We start from the raw sequence: 16265 nt of genomic DNA, 5'->3' as shown, positions 1-16265 counted from the left end.
AGTCCACACAGACGCTGTAGTGCAGCAGAGGCTGCTGTGATGTTAGTAATAGGAAGTATACACAGATGCTAAAGTGCAGCAGGGACTGATGGTGTTCTAGCAGAAAGTCCATATAGACACTGAAGTGCAGCAGAGGCTGCTGATGTAATTATCAGATAGTCCACACAGATGCTGAAGTACCACAGAGATGGCTGTGGTGTACTGGTTGAAAGTCCACACTGGCGCTGAAGTGTGGCAGAGACTGCTGTGGTGTTACTGGCAGATAGTCCACACAGACGCTAAAGTGCAGCAGAGACAGTTGAGATACACTCTGGACATGACGAGCTGGAATATACAGGAATGTGAACACACTCACAGTAACTGGAAGCTACATACTGAACGCTATAGCTAGCATCAGAGCAGAGAACCCAGTGGGGGTAAAAAAGGAAGAAGATCCAATCATTGAAGGGAGGAGGTGACAGAGCAGTAAGGTAGGAGGACTTCACGGAGTAGCAGCGTGGTGTCCATGTCATCTAGCAACGGGCCTGAGAGAACTGCCCAGACCACTGTTGTCCAACAAGACACAAACAAATACATTTCTCTTTGAAATACAAAATATCAATAAAATATATACATATATGGTAAATGAGGACTTGGAGCATGTTATGTTCATTTAAATTATATGTGAAAATTGTGTCTATGTGTTTATGTGTCTATGTGTTTATGCGTCAAGGATACAGGTGTTCACGGATTGATAGTACCTCCTGACCAAGACCATGAGGCACATTTATCAATCAGGTTTTTGGCCCAATAATTGTAATCTCTTACATTTCTTATAGCTGCTATTCTTGGCAATAAAAAATGAAACACCGCCCCAATGTATCAATATACACCCAAAGGGACAGTGGGTCCGCAAGGGGACTGTCCCTGCACTTACTACCTTCTGAGGCTGGTCCATTTTGGTATAACTTGTTATGGAAGCTCCATACACAGCCAGCGGTACAGTATTTAATTTATTGATGGCTGCCAGCTATACAAATATCAGCGGGATACAGTACTGATGACCGTTGGACATATACTTACAGTTTCTATTAGAACACTATCTTCATTCAGCTCCCTCATCTGATCGTGTCATTCATCCAAGATTTTGGTCAGAGGCTACACAAGTGCAGACCACAGACATAGGAGCGGTGAGACTCAAACTATTGTTTTGCATCAACATTACATTATTACTGTTTATTTTTAGATTATTATTGTAACATCTTTTCGAGGTACAGTAATGTACTCATATAACTTTTCCGAGACTGTTTGTTGCCAATATTAGGTGCTGATACATTTTACACTATAAAAATATGCCTGTATATACGCCTGGTTATGTGTTTCTATTTTACACCATAGCCTGACAATTTGTTGTTACTTTGCTGCTACTCCAGTACATAATGTTTACTTTTTTTCTTCTTCTTTAGGTTAACCAAAGTGAATCAAGTATGATATAACTCAACATCCATGATTATATATTGTCAATCAGGTCAATTGTCTGTGAAAGTATAGATACCGGAAGGTCTTTGAGAAAAAGTATTGCTACCCCTCTAGCATTTCTACGATATACAGCAAATATACAGAAACCTATCCAAGGAGCCCATAGTGAGTGTTCCTCAGCAGAGATCCATGGATCTCCTGAATAAATACCATGGCTAGATTAAACTGCTTAAGGTGAGTCACAACCCTTCTGTGTTTTATGGGTGCATTCAGTCCACCAACATTCCAAGATATTATTTGCAATGGTTTAGGAGGGAAAGGGTTGGTGGGAATGAAAATGAGAGACGACATGACTACTTACCCCCTAAACATAAAGTTTACTTTTTACTAGATGTATTATCATGACACCTGATGTATTCATGTAATTAAGGTACAATCTTTACACTCAGGAGTTTTTTCTTGTTAATTTACAGTACGTGTTTCCGTAACATTTTTGTCTTTATACAAAGTTTAATAAATTTTAATATTATATATATTTTTCTGTGTGGTGTCCTACATGAGATACCAGCGTCCTGCTTTTTCCTTTGTTCTTGTTGTATTTAAAGGGGACTGGAATCCCCGTATCGCGAGTGGCAGCAGGTGTTTCCGCCATTGTCAGTGTTTAGAGGTGCCTGGCTATTTTTGTGAGTGTTTATTTTTTTTTACTACTTTGCTATAATGGGCAGGAGACTATACTGGCACCACTGATATCATATATTGACCAGTATCAACAAGTATTATATTTTCAGGGTTTGAGACCTTGTTGTTAGGTGGAGGGACAAATCAAATGTGTATCCAAGTACAAGGATTTAATACAAGGTATACCTCTCGCACTAAACTCATAATTCACATTAAAGTATCACCAATTAATACCGATTCAATACATTGTGGTCAAGATTACCACCTCATAGACCTGGGGGTAATAGATTTGATTCCAACCAGGCCACTATCTACATGAAGTTTGTATGATCTTGGGTTTCCTCTGGTAGCTCCCACAGTCCAAAAACAGGTTAGCTCGCTATACAAATAATTTCTAATAACAATAATCACAACCATAGGTTTATTATTCTGTTAAGATAACTGGAAAATATACACTGTTGCCAGGGTTAAGACATGAGGGGAAATGTATAAAGCCTTGGAGAGAGATAAAGTGGAGAAGTTATCAAATAAGCTGCTACTAATAATAAACCAATCAGATTCTAACTGTCATTTCATAGATAGTGCTAGATAAGTGTCAGAAGCTGATTGGTTGCCTTTGGAAACTTCTCTACTTTGTTTCTCTCCAAGGCTTGATACATCTCCCCCATAGACTGGCTAAACAAGGATACATAAGAGTTTATGCTGAGCTAGGCATTTGAGCACTATGGGCTGTTTTCAATTAAGAAGACTAAAGGTGCCCACACACATACCGTTGTCCTCATGATACGATTTTATGGCCAATTTCCTCATGAACTTTCACGGGAGCTCCCTTGCCGTCGTGATCACGATTTGAAGTTAAAACTGTCCAATCTGACTAAAGATCTATCTTGCAGCCAATGCATTGTATCCCAGATTGGCTAATCTGCCCTACAGCACGGCAGATCAGAAGATGCGATATACGACGAGCGGGGACGCGCATCGGCCTCGTGCTCGTGAGTATAAACTCACGATTTGTACTTTTTTTACCCGATTCGTCGTCACGATTCGTCGAAATCGGCCAAATCGTTTAAAATGTCGCTATGTGTGTGGGCACCTAAAAAGATCTTAATATGTATAGTTTGGAGCAGAGAAGGGAAAGGAAGGACATGATAGAAAAGTTAAAATATAGAAAGGGTTTTAACAAGGTTAAGGGAGGAGACATTCTTCAAAGAAAGAGAGGTATTACAACAAGAGGACATGTTCTGAAACTGGAGGGTGGTAGGTTCAGGGGAAATTTGAGGAAAAATTACTTCACAGAAAGGGTAGTGGACAAGTGGAATAGCCTCCCATCAGAGGTGGTAGAGGCTAAGACAGTAGAGCAATTTAAACATGAATGGGATAGACATAAGGATATCCTTCAGAAGAAGTAAGGATCAATAAGGGTTAAGGTAATAATATGTTTAAAAATGGGGCAGACTAGATGGGCCAAGTGGTTCTTATCTGCTGTCAAATTCTATGTTTCTATGATTCTATAGAAGTGAAAAGTAGTTTTCTGTGAAAAAGTATCGCCGATTGCGGCTTTTCGCATGGTCGGAACTTATCTCCATATTTAATTCCAGACGGTTTTCGCATACACGGAATATCAATGCAATGTAATAGGCGAAAAAGATTTGCCTAAGAATAGCAGGAGAAAAGAAGTGCAAAATTTGTATTTTGGGGTGCAAAGGTGGGGTAACCTCTCAGAACCCTGGGGACAAGCCCCTCAAAGGACAACTGTATCAAAAAAATCCTGGGGGAAAACATAAGAACACCCCAAAAAAGTACTTTCATTTTGGGGGCAAAAAAGTACAAAGTGGGGGGGACAACCATAAAAACTAGCGAAATCACCTTCTTAGGGGTCTGCAAGGATGGGTCAGGTGTTTTTAGGATTGCAGGTGCGTGCAACGAGTGCGTTTTTCACGTTTTCAAAAATTTCACTTTAGAGACTTTAAAAGATGCTAGCATCCATTTTCAAGTACCCCAAATTTGACACGACTACTTATTTTCACCCCCAAATATACTGCTTAATGCCATTCTTCACCACTTTTACAAGGGCACTAATAACAAGGATTTTATATTACTTCAGTACTGCAAATAGTTTTATTAGGGCTATTGGAACACTTCTACATTTATCCCCAATGTTAGTGCATCTTTTGGGGGGTTCAGAGTGATTTCCCCTATTCTGACAGTACTTTCCGCCTGTTCTGCATTCGCAGCTTGCCTTTTTCACCTGGTTAGTAAGTTAATAGGGCGAAAAACAGGGACGCGCACAATAAGTTTTCGCGTCCAAAACACATGATGTAGGTGAAAAGTCGGGCAGGCGGAACTTTTTCACTGACGCGAAACTATGCATGAAAATGCCACTCCACCCAATACTATTGTATGTTTAAGTCTGGATAAAAGGTTGGCTGGCACAGGTCAATCATCAAAGACAAACTACATAAATTAAGTAATGTTATGTATTCAACAGTGATTCCCTGGACCATTATATGAAAAAAAAAGCCCGATACCTTGTGGCTACTTAAATAAACCTGCTCTCAATTACTAGACAGTAGGATTATCTGAGAGAATTTTTCATTTTAAAGGTTGAGAATCCTTGTACAGTATAAAACTGTTATCTTAATATTTTCTTGCCATGAATCCCCCTGGGTCTCTTAATGTGCTAAGTGAAAATCTGGATATTCCTTGGCCGGTAACAAGTGTCTTTTGTTCATAAGAAGTCCCGATGATAGTTCATTACCTCATCACACTGCTCATGACTATTACATGGACCCTTGGGGAGATGGAAGTGTTTGAGAGCATAGTCAGCAGGAGATGAAGAATTCCTATGGCAGAGCTTACAGATACTGTAGTTATCTTTCTTTCTCAATTATTTGTATTTTATTTAAGATGTTTTAAGGGATACAGGGCCCGATTCAGCAAGGATCGCTGATGCGATCGCAGCTGGAATCGCGTACTCAGGAATGCTGTGAAAGTATTCCTAATATGTGCAATCACAAAGCACTCGCACAGAGACCATGCAGACGCCCACTTCAGCTCTCGCACATCCGTAAAACCTTGCAATCCAGCCAGAACATTGGTAACATCGAAGTACATCGGAACCGCTTGCACATTTACAGCAGGTCAGACCGTACTTATAAATTGCTAATTTTCCTGTACGCAGTGAGCACTCAAGGGGCGTATGCCATCATAGTGGCTAATTTATGCACGCCCCTGCAACGGCGCTCAAACGCAGTGGCATTCCTGCGTTTCTCCGCCTACCCCCTCTTCGGTACTTCCTGTCAATCACTCTGTGATGGATCTACGTAGTCACCGTGATCGCAGTCTCGATTACAGTAGGGCATTTGCGTATGCGAACTGCAATGTATACGCATGCGCAGTACTCAACAATCGGCCGTTTGTGTACACAATCTCATCAGCGATCCTTGCTGAATCAGGCCCACAGTGTACAGTTCTACAATGCAGACGCCTATATACACCAAATAGTAGAAGGAAGGGGTGAGGGGATGTTATTAAGGGGATAGAAGAGGAGCAATAGACTGTCTAGAAGAAATATAATCTGAATATTGCCTTTAATTTTCTTTAACATTGTATTAAATATTTTAGAATCACACTAAACATACAATATGATTGTTATGTTTTTTTCAGCAGTAAAAAATATTTGTTTGTTTATTTTTTTTTACAGAGATACAAAGTGCGTTTGCCACAATGTTAATTTTATTGGCATATTGTGTATCAGGGAAATGGAGATTCTGACATGAATTGTAGATTTACTACTGATTGATGACATTAGTTAATGGGAAGGGGATGCTTCAACCCAAGGAAACAAGTCATAGGTATTGGGGCCCATACATCAGGTAGCTATCGGGGTAGTTCCCCATTCTGCCAATGCCTATGTCAGGGCATCGGTGAAATCCAACATGTTGTATTTTGCAGATTCTCCAAATGGATCACCGATAATGGGTGTTCGCCGATCAGGGTTTCTGGTCGCCAATCAGATTGGCGTTGGTAGACTGGGGAATCAGCACGTAGATGTATAACTGGCAAAAGATGCCAAGTCTTCGATAAAACACTAGGGGCAGATTTAATTAGCTGTGGGACTTACCGTGTGGTTGCAATTGTGATTGAAGCTATTCAATTACTGCCACTACCCCACGCTGTAAGTACTAGAGGGTGTGCCTCAGGAGCTGCGAAGAAAAAATTGCATAAAGTGCACACTCTGGGGGGTGAAGGGGAGGGGGGGGGATCTAATGCCATAGCTCCGGGCACTAAACCCAGGAAATATCAGTTACCGCACATGGAAATTGCAAAGTAACTGAATAGCTGGGGCATTAAACCTTGGAGCTACAGCCATTTGTTATGTGCCACATCTAATTGAATCTACCCCTATATATAGCAGTGGGGCTCTAGGGATCTAAGGAGGCTATCTATTCAAAACCACAATCTACCTGATTTTCCTTGTTAACCCTGACCCCCTTATATGTGTCCTAGCATATGCAGTCACAATCCCAAAAATAAAATGTGCCAAGGCTATAGAAATAATGATGGTATGAATATTGCTAATGCCATTATCAGATGAAGTTAACCATTGTAGCCTATGGGCTACTTACCACAACATTTACTGGGCCACTTGTGCATACGTGGTCTGCAGACCTTGCATACGCATTTGCTGACTAGCACCCATATGATAAACTAAAGTGATTAGTGGTCACTTTACGTTACACATCACAGGGAAGGGCTACTCTCAGAGCCCCTGTCCCTCTATGACAGGTATGGGGAACCTTTTTTCTGCCGAGGGCCATTTTGATATATAGAACATTATCTGCAGGCTTGGCACTAGACACGCCCCCTCCGTGTGATGACACACAGGGACGAGGCCACAATCGCTGGTGATTACAGCAATGCCCAGAGTATCCTGAGGATGCTCCGGGGAGCTGTAAGGGCAGCGGTGTGACAGTCTCAAGCATCCTAAGGAAGCTTCAGGTGGCACTGCTGCATAGATTATGGCTGCAGGGTGCCATACCAGGCACCCTGCTAGCCAGATGAGAGCTCAGAGGGCCAGACCAAATTATTCTGGGGGCCTTATATGGCCCCCGTGCCTGAGGTTCCCCATCTCTGCTATATGTGCATAATGTCACATCCTGGCAATATTTAATATCTTACTGCCGCAAACAAACTTGTATCCGCTAGCTAAAGCCATCTGAAGGTGTCTTTATCCTATAGTAGCCTATGTATGGAGTACTGTATCGGAGATATTTTCCCTATTCATGCCCCCTCACCAAGACATGCGGCGGCCGATGGCCATGTATGCGCAGCAAGCCGACATATGCCAAACCATAAAGCAGAGTGACAGCATAACCTATGACACTGCTTCCAGCTCTTGGCCGGGATGCGCTCATATCTGAGCCTGTCTCTCAGTAAGAGCAGAATGGTAATTAAATTCCCATGAACTTATTCATTTTCATGATGCAAATTTACGTGGCCCTCTCTCAGCATGGTACACCTGCAGTGCCCCCCCTTATCCCCTCCCCCCACCTGTAGCTTTTGCCAATGTCACCATCTTTCATGTAGTATAGTCAGAAATATGACACTGGCGCAGGTGATATAAAAGACTATGGCGCTGTGCCAGAGACTTCTCTATCTGCTGTGCATATGCCATCTTCCGAAAATATCACATAGAAGATAGTGCTGCTGGCCAAAAGCAGGCGTGAGGTAGTGTTGCACAGAGGGGGTGGTTGGGAAGGGAGAGGGCTGCACACGTGTATCCCCAGGCATTAATACACCTTTATTGGTTTATTATATTAGCAAATCACGTGGACTAACAATCAAAAATATTTTGCTAATGCAAAGTTGGAAACATTACCTGGAGTCTGACCCACATAGTAAAATACTGATCTAATAAAGCTGATTAAGAACAATGCTTGCCGAATAACACAGGTTAGCTGAAATCTGATACAAAACATTAGGCATTCATTTGATCTGCAGTATAGATTACAGGAAATCGGATGCAATGCTGATAGTCATACAACTCTTGATGTTTTTCAACTGCACATGCTTCTAATATTGGGTACACACTGGCCGATATATTGGCTGATCAATTAATCGGCCAATATATCGTGCCATCATCGGCCAGTGTGTACAGACCATATGTCTGTATACGACATCGTTCACAGACATAACGCATTGGCTGTACTGCACAGCCAATGAACAGATATGTCTGTAGACTAATCTGTCTATTGGCAAGTGTGTACGGGCGATCACCTGATCGCCCGTACACAGGGGTGCAGAGAGGGGGGGGCGGGTACTAATTACCCGAGTCCGGCACCGCTCCCCCTCCCTCTTAGGTCACAGCAGCCCAGCACACGCTGCTGTGTGCTGGGCTGCACTGGGAGACTGTCCGAGGCTGCTAAAGCAGCAGCCGGAGCAGTCTCCTATGCAAAAGGAGGGGAACGATCATGCTGATCGTGCACCCCATTGGCTGTATGCTGAGCTGTGGGGCACACAGTGCCCCCCTCCCCAGCGCCGCAACGCAAATGATTATTATTTTTTCCTCGAAGGAGGCGTGGCCATGCATTCCACAACTAAGCCACTCCCCTATCCGCCCCCCAGGCCGGCCCGACCCGCTGCAGCATGCAGATGATGGTCGTTCATTGTGTATGAGCGACCATCATCTGCAGATATATCGCTATAGTGTGTACCCAGCTTAAGTAGCTAAAAAGTTGCACCTCACATGCGTCCCATGGTGTGTGCACAGAGTCGCAGGACCGATTGAGATGCAAAGGTATTGGAATTGTATTGGGCTTTCCTGGGCGGTGACTGGGAGGTGGCTATTCATGCACACAGAGATGTACTGTATTATGGACATGTTATGGGAGTACATGTCATAGAAGTGGCTGCAAACTCAGATGTTTAATTGCGTACATTGGAGGTTCTGCGTCTAGCATGGAGCTGGTGCAAAGACGCACATAGTGTGCGGACCAGTCTTTCACCATTCAGATGCAATGAAGTACACCCGGGAGGGGCTTATAATTGTATTAGCACAAAGTCGCAGATCTAACTGCAACAAAAGATGCAAATACTGATCCCGCTTAGTCCATCAGAATCAGGTCTCTAGTGAGGAATATAATACATTGTGGGGGTTTTTAGAAGTGTGGTTGTTGCCCATAACAACCAATCAGCTATTATCTTCTAGAAGGTGCTAAATATGTGTTAAGTAGAATCTGATTGGTTGCTATGGGCAACATCTCCACTTCTAAAAAATATACCCAACCCGCACTTAATAAGTAAACATACCCCATTGAGCTTATTGATGTTATCTGGAATCTGGTAAGCAATATAACACATTGATTGGATCTATGCAGACTTATTGGAACAATAAAATGACACATATATCTGATTTATACACATATAGAAGGAATCTAATCATGAATATAATGCATTATATGATGCATAAAGTCACATTAACTAGGATATGAAGAACATGATACGTTGAACACAGATATAACTAAATGGATTGGGTAAGATTTGACTTACTTGTTAGTATTTTCCATGTCTTCTTTTCATCATCATAGTACTGAACCAAGTTGCTGGGCAGTCTGTCTGGTCCGGGAGGCAGTCCTCCGACTAATAACAACATCCTCTTGTTGGATCGAATTCTTCACCCGAAACACAAGAGAAGAAAAATGAACCTTGTCATATCTCACGCACGCTGGTGCCCAGCTGTAATCTGTTCTATTGGGTCTTGCACCTGCCAATAATCCTATCACAATTAGGTTTAGGTAAGAAAGTGCTCATAAAACACTGTAAAGCTCTTTCCAGTAAAAAGAAAAATAAGCTCCTCATATGCCATTTGTTTAAAGTTCCTTTCGGAATTGCATTTTTTCTCCTTTTCTTCCTATAAATCACCGCTCTTTACAGCTGAGCACTCATGAAATGCCCTGCAGTTGTGATAAGGTTAGACATTAAAGTTACACATCAAAAATCATATTAGGCAGATCGTTATTATAAGTCGTTTTACACCTACAGAACCTTGAAAAATGATAAAGGTTATATTGGGAGACAGGAGACAAAGCTCTGATGACACTCAGATCATACATGTGATTCTAGAGTAATTAGCTGCCGGGATAGAATACACTTCTCTGCACATTCTTTCTCATTATACATTATAGCCGGTGTCTTGGCTTCCTACATTATGGTTTTTGATCATCCCCGCACTGGCTCTCCCCCTGTGCACTAGTGGCTAGAACACTGACTGGTGAATGTGTGATGTAGCTGAGAGCCTCCCTAGAGTGCGGCCCTGCCAGTGTTTTCCACTGATCCAGCGGCAGAAACCTGCTCATCTGTGCTAAAGTCACTCTAATTCCATCCTCCTGCATCATTTTTTTCTTCCATCTTCCCTAAGGGGCAACTACATAACAGTGTGATACCCACCCACCGAGTGCAGAAATTTATCTGCTTTTAACCATTTTGTGATCCTCAATGTGCCTTCAGGCGCCAGGGTCCAAGACAAGGTGGTCATTTAGTGAATATGTTTGCACTGCTAGGATCCACATTTGTTATTACCACTTTACAACAAATGATTTGTGGATGGAAATAAAAAGTGACAGTTTCAAAAGAATCCATTTAGATTAATCAAGAACCACATTTTGATTCACCTTGTATCATACTATATTTCTATTGAGTGCACATACTGTGCCTTTGTTATATTTACATTACTTTTTTAATTGATTCATAGAAAATTATTTAATATACTTTGTGGCCAGTATACACCATTACAGCTACAATAACCAGAAATGTCCTCCTTTCTAACTATTGCTTACGCTTTGGGCAGTAGCAGTCTTGAGCATACCATGGGTGGACGTTTATCAAAAGATTGTGCTCGGAAATTAGTGTGTTTTTGCATGTATGCATTTTGAGATGCACATAGCTCCATAATGCATCATATGCACCTAGTATACTACAAATTCTCATCATCAGTGTGTATTTGCATCTGTCCCCTCATAGATACAAAAGATATGCAAGCGTATATATGTACGCTCATGTGCTGGCCTACATGGGCTGCAATTATGTAACCAGTGTGATGCTGCATCCATACCAGGATGTACACCAGGACAGGGCAAAGCTGCCCCCTCTCCAGTAGCCATGCCCTACCAGTACCCGGGTCATCCAGTGTTCTGGCAGCTCTGAACACACTCACACTGAACTTTGCCTATTTGAGCACGCCCCTTCACACCATCCTTCCACTTCTCTGGTCGTAAATGTGGATGAAATCAGAAAAATAAAGTTGTCTATCACACTAGGGCAAAATATAGATATATGGAACTTGGCTGCTAACTGCTATTATTTACAAATTTTTAACAATACACATTGTCTTCTTCTCAGTAGGGGTGCTGCTACAGACCCAGAGGAACTAGATCAAAACATGAACAAATAGTGTCTGCTAGTGGTGCACCAGTAACAGACACTATAGGGGAGATGTACTAAGCTCTGGAAAGTGATAAATTGGAAAGTGATAAACTAGCAACCAATCAGCTCCAGTCATTTTTCAAACACAGCCTGTAACATGACAGTTACTGAGTGGCTGGTAGTTTATCACTCTCCAGAGCTTAGTACATCTCCCCCATAGTGTCTGTTAATGGTGCACCACTAACAGACACTATTTGTTGATGTTTTGACTCTGCATCTCTGTAGTTGTGCTAATTTTATGAGCATGTGCAGTATGAATTCTCATACAAGGGGGTCTATTCACTAAGCCTTGGAGAGAGATAAAATGGACGAAGTTAAAGTACCAACCAATCAGCTCCTAACTGTCACTTTACAGACTGTGGGGTCTATTTACTAAGCTTTGAATTGAGATAAAGCAAACAGAGATAAAGCACCAACTAATCAGCTCCTAACTGTCATTTTTCAAACACAGCCTGTGACATGGCAGTTAGGAGCTGATTGGCTGGTACTTTATCTCCATTCACTTTATCTCCATCCAAGGCTTAATATATAGACCCCTTAGTTTGAAAAATGACAATTACGAGCTGATTGGTTGGTACTTTATCTCACTCCAAGCTTTCATGAATACCCCCCAAGGTACATGCAAATAGGCGAATGTTCAACTCTGGATCAGACCCCTTTAGTGCATGCTCATGATATGAGCTTATTTAGTGACCCTGGTTGGTAGACTATTCTGTGGACCTTTTGGGAACCTAGCCATGGGCGTAACTACCATAGATACTTAGGAAAAAGAAAGAAGGAAAACTGCACAGGAGAAAAAAGGGAATTGTATTGAAAATAGCAAATATGTAATCTGCCTCTCTCTCTCTCTTCTAACTGACAAAGAATAAGCCAGTGTTGGGAAGTATTCCAACTGAACTCTACATGTCTTTTGCATATCCAGGTAGTGGAGTTAGTTAGTCAGTGGAGCTCCCCAGAGTCATATGTATTATCAGTAGGGGAATCGGTATGATATCCCGGCTGCCGCATGGCCGGGAGTCTGAATCCCGGCAGCGGCAGCCCGACAAAACAGCAGAGCCCGGCAGCGGAAGCCCGATAGCTCTGGAAATCCCGATTGTGGTAAGGTAAGTATCAACTAATCTAACCTAACCCCCCTAACCCTCCTTAGGGGTGCCTAACCCTAACCTCCCCCCCTGTGCCTAACCCTAATCCCCCCTCTAAGTGCCTAACCCTAACCCCCCCTTCCCTGCTGCCTAAACCTAAGTCCCCCGGGGGGGTGCCTAACCCTAAGTCCCCCCCGAGGGTGCCTAACCCTAACCCTCCATCCCCCTAGCCTAACCCTAACCCTCACAGGGGGTGACTAACCCTAAGTCCCCCCCGGGAGTGCCTAACCCTAGCCCTCCCTCCCCCTAGCCTAACCCTAACCCTCCCGGGGGGGTGCCTAACCCTAAGTCCCCCCCGGGTGCCCTAAACCTAACCCTCCCACCCAGCAGTTGTCCGCTCACGGTGCCCGGCATCCGCTCGATCGGGATGCTGGACGCCGGTCTCTTGGCGTCGGGGAAATGAGCGGCGTCTAGATATAGAAGCTGGTCATTTATCCCACGGCGGGATAAAGCAGTCGGGAAGCTGGCTGCCGGGATTCCGGCAGCCGGCTTCCCGATTGTATACCTCAATAGGAAACTGAGGGGTCTATTTACTAAGCCTTGGAGGGAGATAAAGTGAACGGAGATAAGGTACCAGCCAATCAGCTCCTAACTGCCATGTCCCAGGCTGTGTTTGAAAAATGACAGGAGCTGATTGGCTGGTACCTTATCTCCATTCACTTTATCTCCCTCCAAGGCTTAGTAAATAGACCCCTTAGCGAGATAAAGAAGAACTCTGGGTCTCATTCAGACCTGGTCGCAAGCACCAATGCGCTCGCGACCGGATCAATGGTTAGCCCTGTGCATGCGCAGCGGCCGCGGAGCGAGAGAGAAACTATCTCGCTCCGGAACTCTACAAAAGGGGCGGCTGTCAATGTTGATCGACAGCTCGACCCGTTTTGTAGGCGGGGCGGGGGGGTGGTTTCCAAAACGGAGGCGTTCCTTAAGTAACGCCTACCATTTTGTGGGCGGCCACACTGACATCATCAGTGATGTCAGAGGGGAGTTTCCTGCTCGATCAGAGCAGGGAGCTCCCTGGGGCTTGCGGTTGCCGAGACCATCAACCTGGTCGGTCGCTAAGCTGTGGGTGGTAACCCACAGCTTAGCTAGCGACCAGGAGGCCGCACTAAAAAAAGGAAGCAGCTGCCCTCATTCAGAACGAGCGCTCACTTCTTGCGAGCGCCTCTGAACAAATATAACTTTTATTTTAATACTCATTAAAACTTTGGAGCAATATTAAAAGCAAAAATCAAAGTTGTAACTGACAATATAATGCCATATTACATCAATAGTATTGTTGCCATTGTGTGAATATATATTCACACAATAAAGTTCAATCAAAATAGCTTATCGCTACAGTATAACTGCCGGCAGTACACTCTACCTGCACTCATACATATTTGTACAAGAGTACACTCGGGATATGGTAATATAGCAAGTACATGTGCAAGAAGGTGTGTTCCTCTAGGGTAGGTACCGTATATGCATATATCTTGTATTTAAATACTGTAACTTCTAAATCAAATTTCACATTAAGTTCTACTCAAAGTAACAATAGAACAAAACTGTGTATTCTTAAAAGTAATAAAAGTGATTTTACAAAAACATTTTTTAAGTTAATTGCATCTTCAGTTTGTAAGAGACAACGAATGTGCACCTACAGTATAATGAGTCAAGAACATTTAACACACATACACTCCATTATAATACATTTAGAGAAGTAGAGCTATATTTTAGCAAAATTGGGACAGTTTGGAAGTATGCAATTACTACAATTGGGTCACAGAGATAATATGTACCTATGTTTATGGGCTACACAGATAACAGATTGTATACTTACATACAAGCATACATAATAATGGGTTGGGTACAGGATGCTGGTGCTCGGGATCCCACCAGTTAGAATAATGACGCTGACATCCCAACATGGTTAGGATACAGACACCTCTAATCTTCAGTCCCCAGTGTCTAAACCTAACCTTCCCCCTAGTGCCTAAACCTAACCATCCCCTCCACGCACTCTAAACCTAACCTCCCCCCTAGTGCCTAAACCTAACCCTTCCCCTCCCTGCACCGTAAACCTAACCTTCTCCCCTAGTGCCGAAACCTAACCTCCCCCTCCCCGCACTCTAAACCTAACCGTCCCCCTAGTGCCTAAACCTAACCTCCCCCTCCCTGCACTCTAAACCTAACCTCTCCCCTAGTGCCTAAACCTAACCTCTTCCTCCCCGCACCCTAAAACTAGCCTTCCCCCTAGTGCCTAAACCTAACCCTCCCCCTCCCTGCACTCTAAACCTAACCTTCTCCCCTAGTGCCTAAACCTAACCTCCCCCTCCCTGCACTCTAAACCTAACCTTCTCCCTAGAGCCTAAACCTAACCTCCCCCTCCTCGTACTCTAACCTTCAGCCTAGTGCCTAAACCTAACCTCCCCCTCCCTGCACTCTAAACCTAACCTCCACCTAGTGCCTAAACCTAACCTTCCCCCTCCCTGCACCCTAAACCTAACCTTCCCCCTAGTGCCTAAACCTAACCCTCCCCCTCCATGCACCCTAAACCTAACCTTCTCCCCTAGTGCCTAAACCTAACCTCTCCCTCCCCGCACTCTAAACCTAACCTTCCCCCTAGTGCCTAAACCTAACCTCCCCCTCCCTGCACTCTAAATCTAACCTCCCCCCTAGTGCCTAAACCTAACCTCCCCCTCCCCATACCCTAAACCTAATCTTCCCCCTAGTGCCTAAACCTAACCCTCCCCCTCCCTGCACCCTAAACCTAACCTTCTCCCCTAGTGCCTAAACCTAACTTCCCCCTCCCCGCACTCTAAACCTAACCTTCTCCCCTAGTGCCTAAACCTAACCATCCCCTCCCTGCACCCTAAACCTAACCTTCTTCCCTAGTGCCTAAGCCTAACCTCCCCCTCTCCACACTCTAAACCTAACCTTCCCCCTAGTGCCTAAACCTAACCTCCCCCTCCCTGCACTCTAAACCTAACCTCCCCCATAGTGCCTAAAACCTAACCTCCACCTAGTGCCTAAACCTAACCCTCCCCTTCCCTGCACCCTAAACCTAACCTTCCCCCTAGTGCCTAAACCTAACCCTCCCCCTCCATGCACCCTAAACCTAACCTTCTCCCCTAGTGCCTAAACCTAACCATCCCCTCCCTGCACTCTAAACCTAACCTTACCCCTAGTGCCTAAACCTAACCTCCTCCTCCCCACACTCTAAACCTAATCTTCCCCCTAGTGCCTAAACCTAACCTTCCCCCTAGTGCCTAAACCTAACCTCTCCCTCCCCGCACTCTAAACCTAACCTTCCCCCTAGTGCCTAAACCTAACCTCCCCCTCCCTGTACTCTAAATCTAACCTCCCCCTAGTGCCTAAACCTAACTTCTTCCTCCCCACACCCTAAACCTAACCTTCCCCCTAGTGCCTAAACCTAACCCTCCCCCTCCCTGCACCCTAAACCTAACCTTCTCCCCTAGTGCCTAAACCTCACTTCCCCCTCCCCGCACTCTAAACCTAACCTTC

The 16265-nt window shown here is 44.0% G+C and overlaps 1 protein-coding gene across 1 annotated transcript in view; it reads right to left on the bottom strand.

Annotated features, from left to right (window-relative positions):
• KLHL14 (kelch like family member 14) overlaps window positions 1-16265 on the bottom strand; it is a 134630-nt gene that overhangs the window by 93987 nt on the left and 24378 nt on the right. Inside the window, exon 3 of the mRNA XM_088469773.1 lies at window positions 9688-9809. Coding sequence (XP_088325899.1) covers window positions 9688-9809 — 122 coding nt within the window. The remainder of the gene's footprint in view (window positions 1-9687; window positions 9810-16265) is intronic.

This window comes from Taudactylus pleione, unplaced genomic scaffold (assembly GCF_031769625.1).
Source record: "Taudactylus pleione unplaced genomic scaffold, aTauple2 ptg000093l, whole genome shotgun sequence".
Lineage (NCBI taxonomy): Eukaryota > Metazoa > Chordata > Amphibia > Anura > Myobatrachidae > Taudactylus > Taudactylus pleione.
This window is presented reverse-complemented; position numbering and strand designations above follow the sequence as displayed.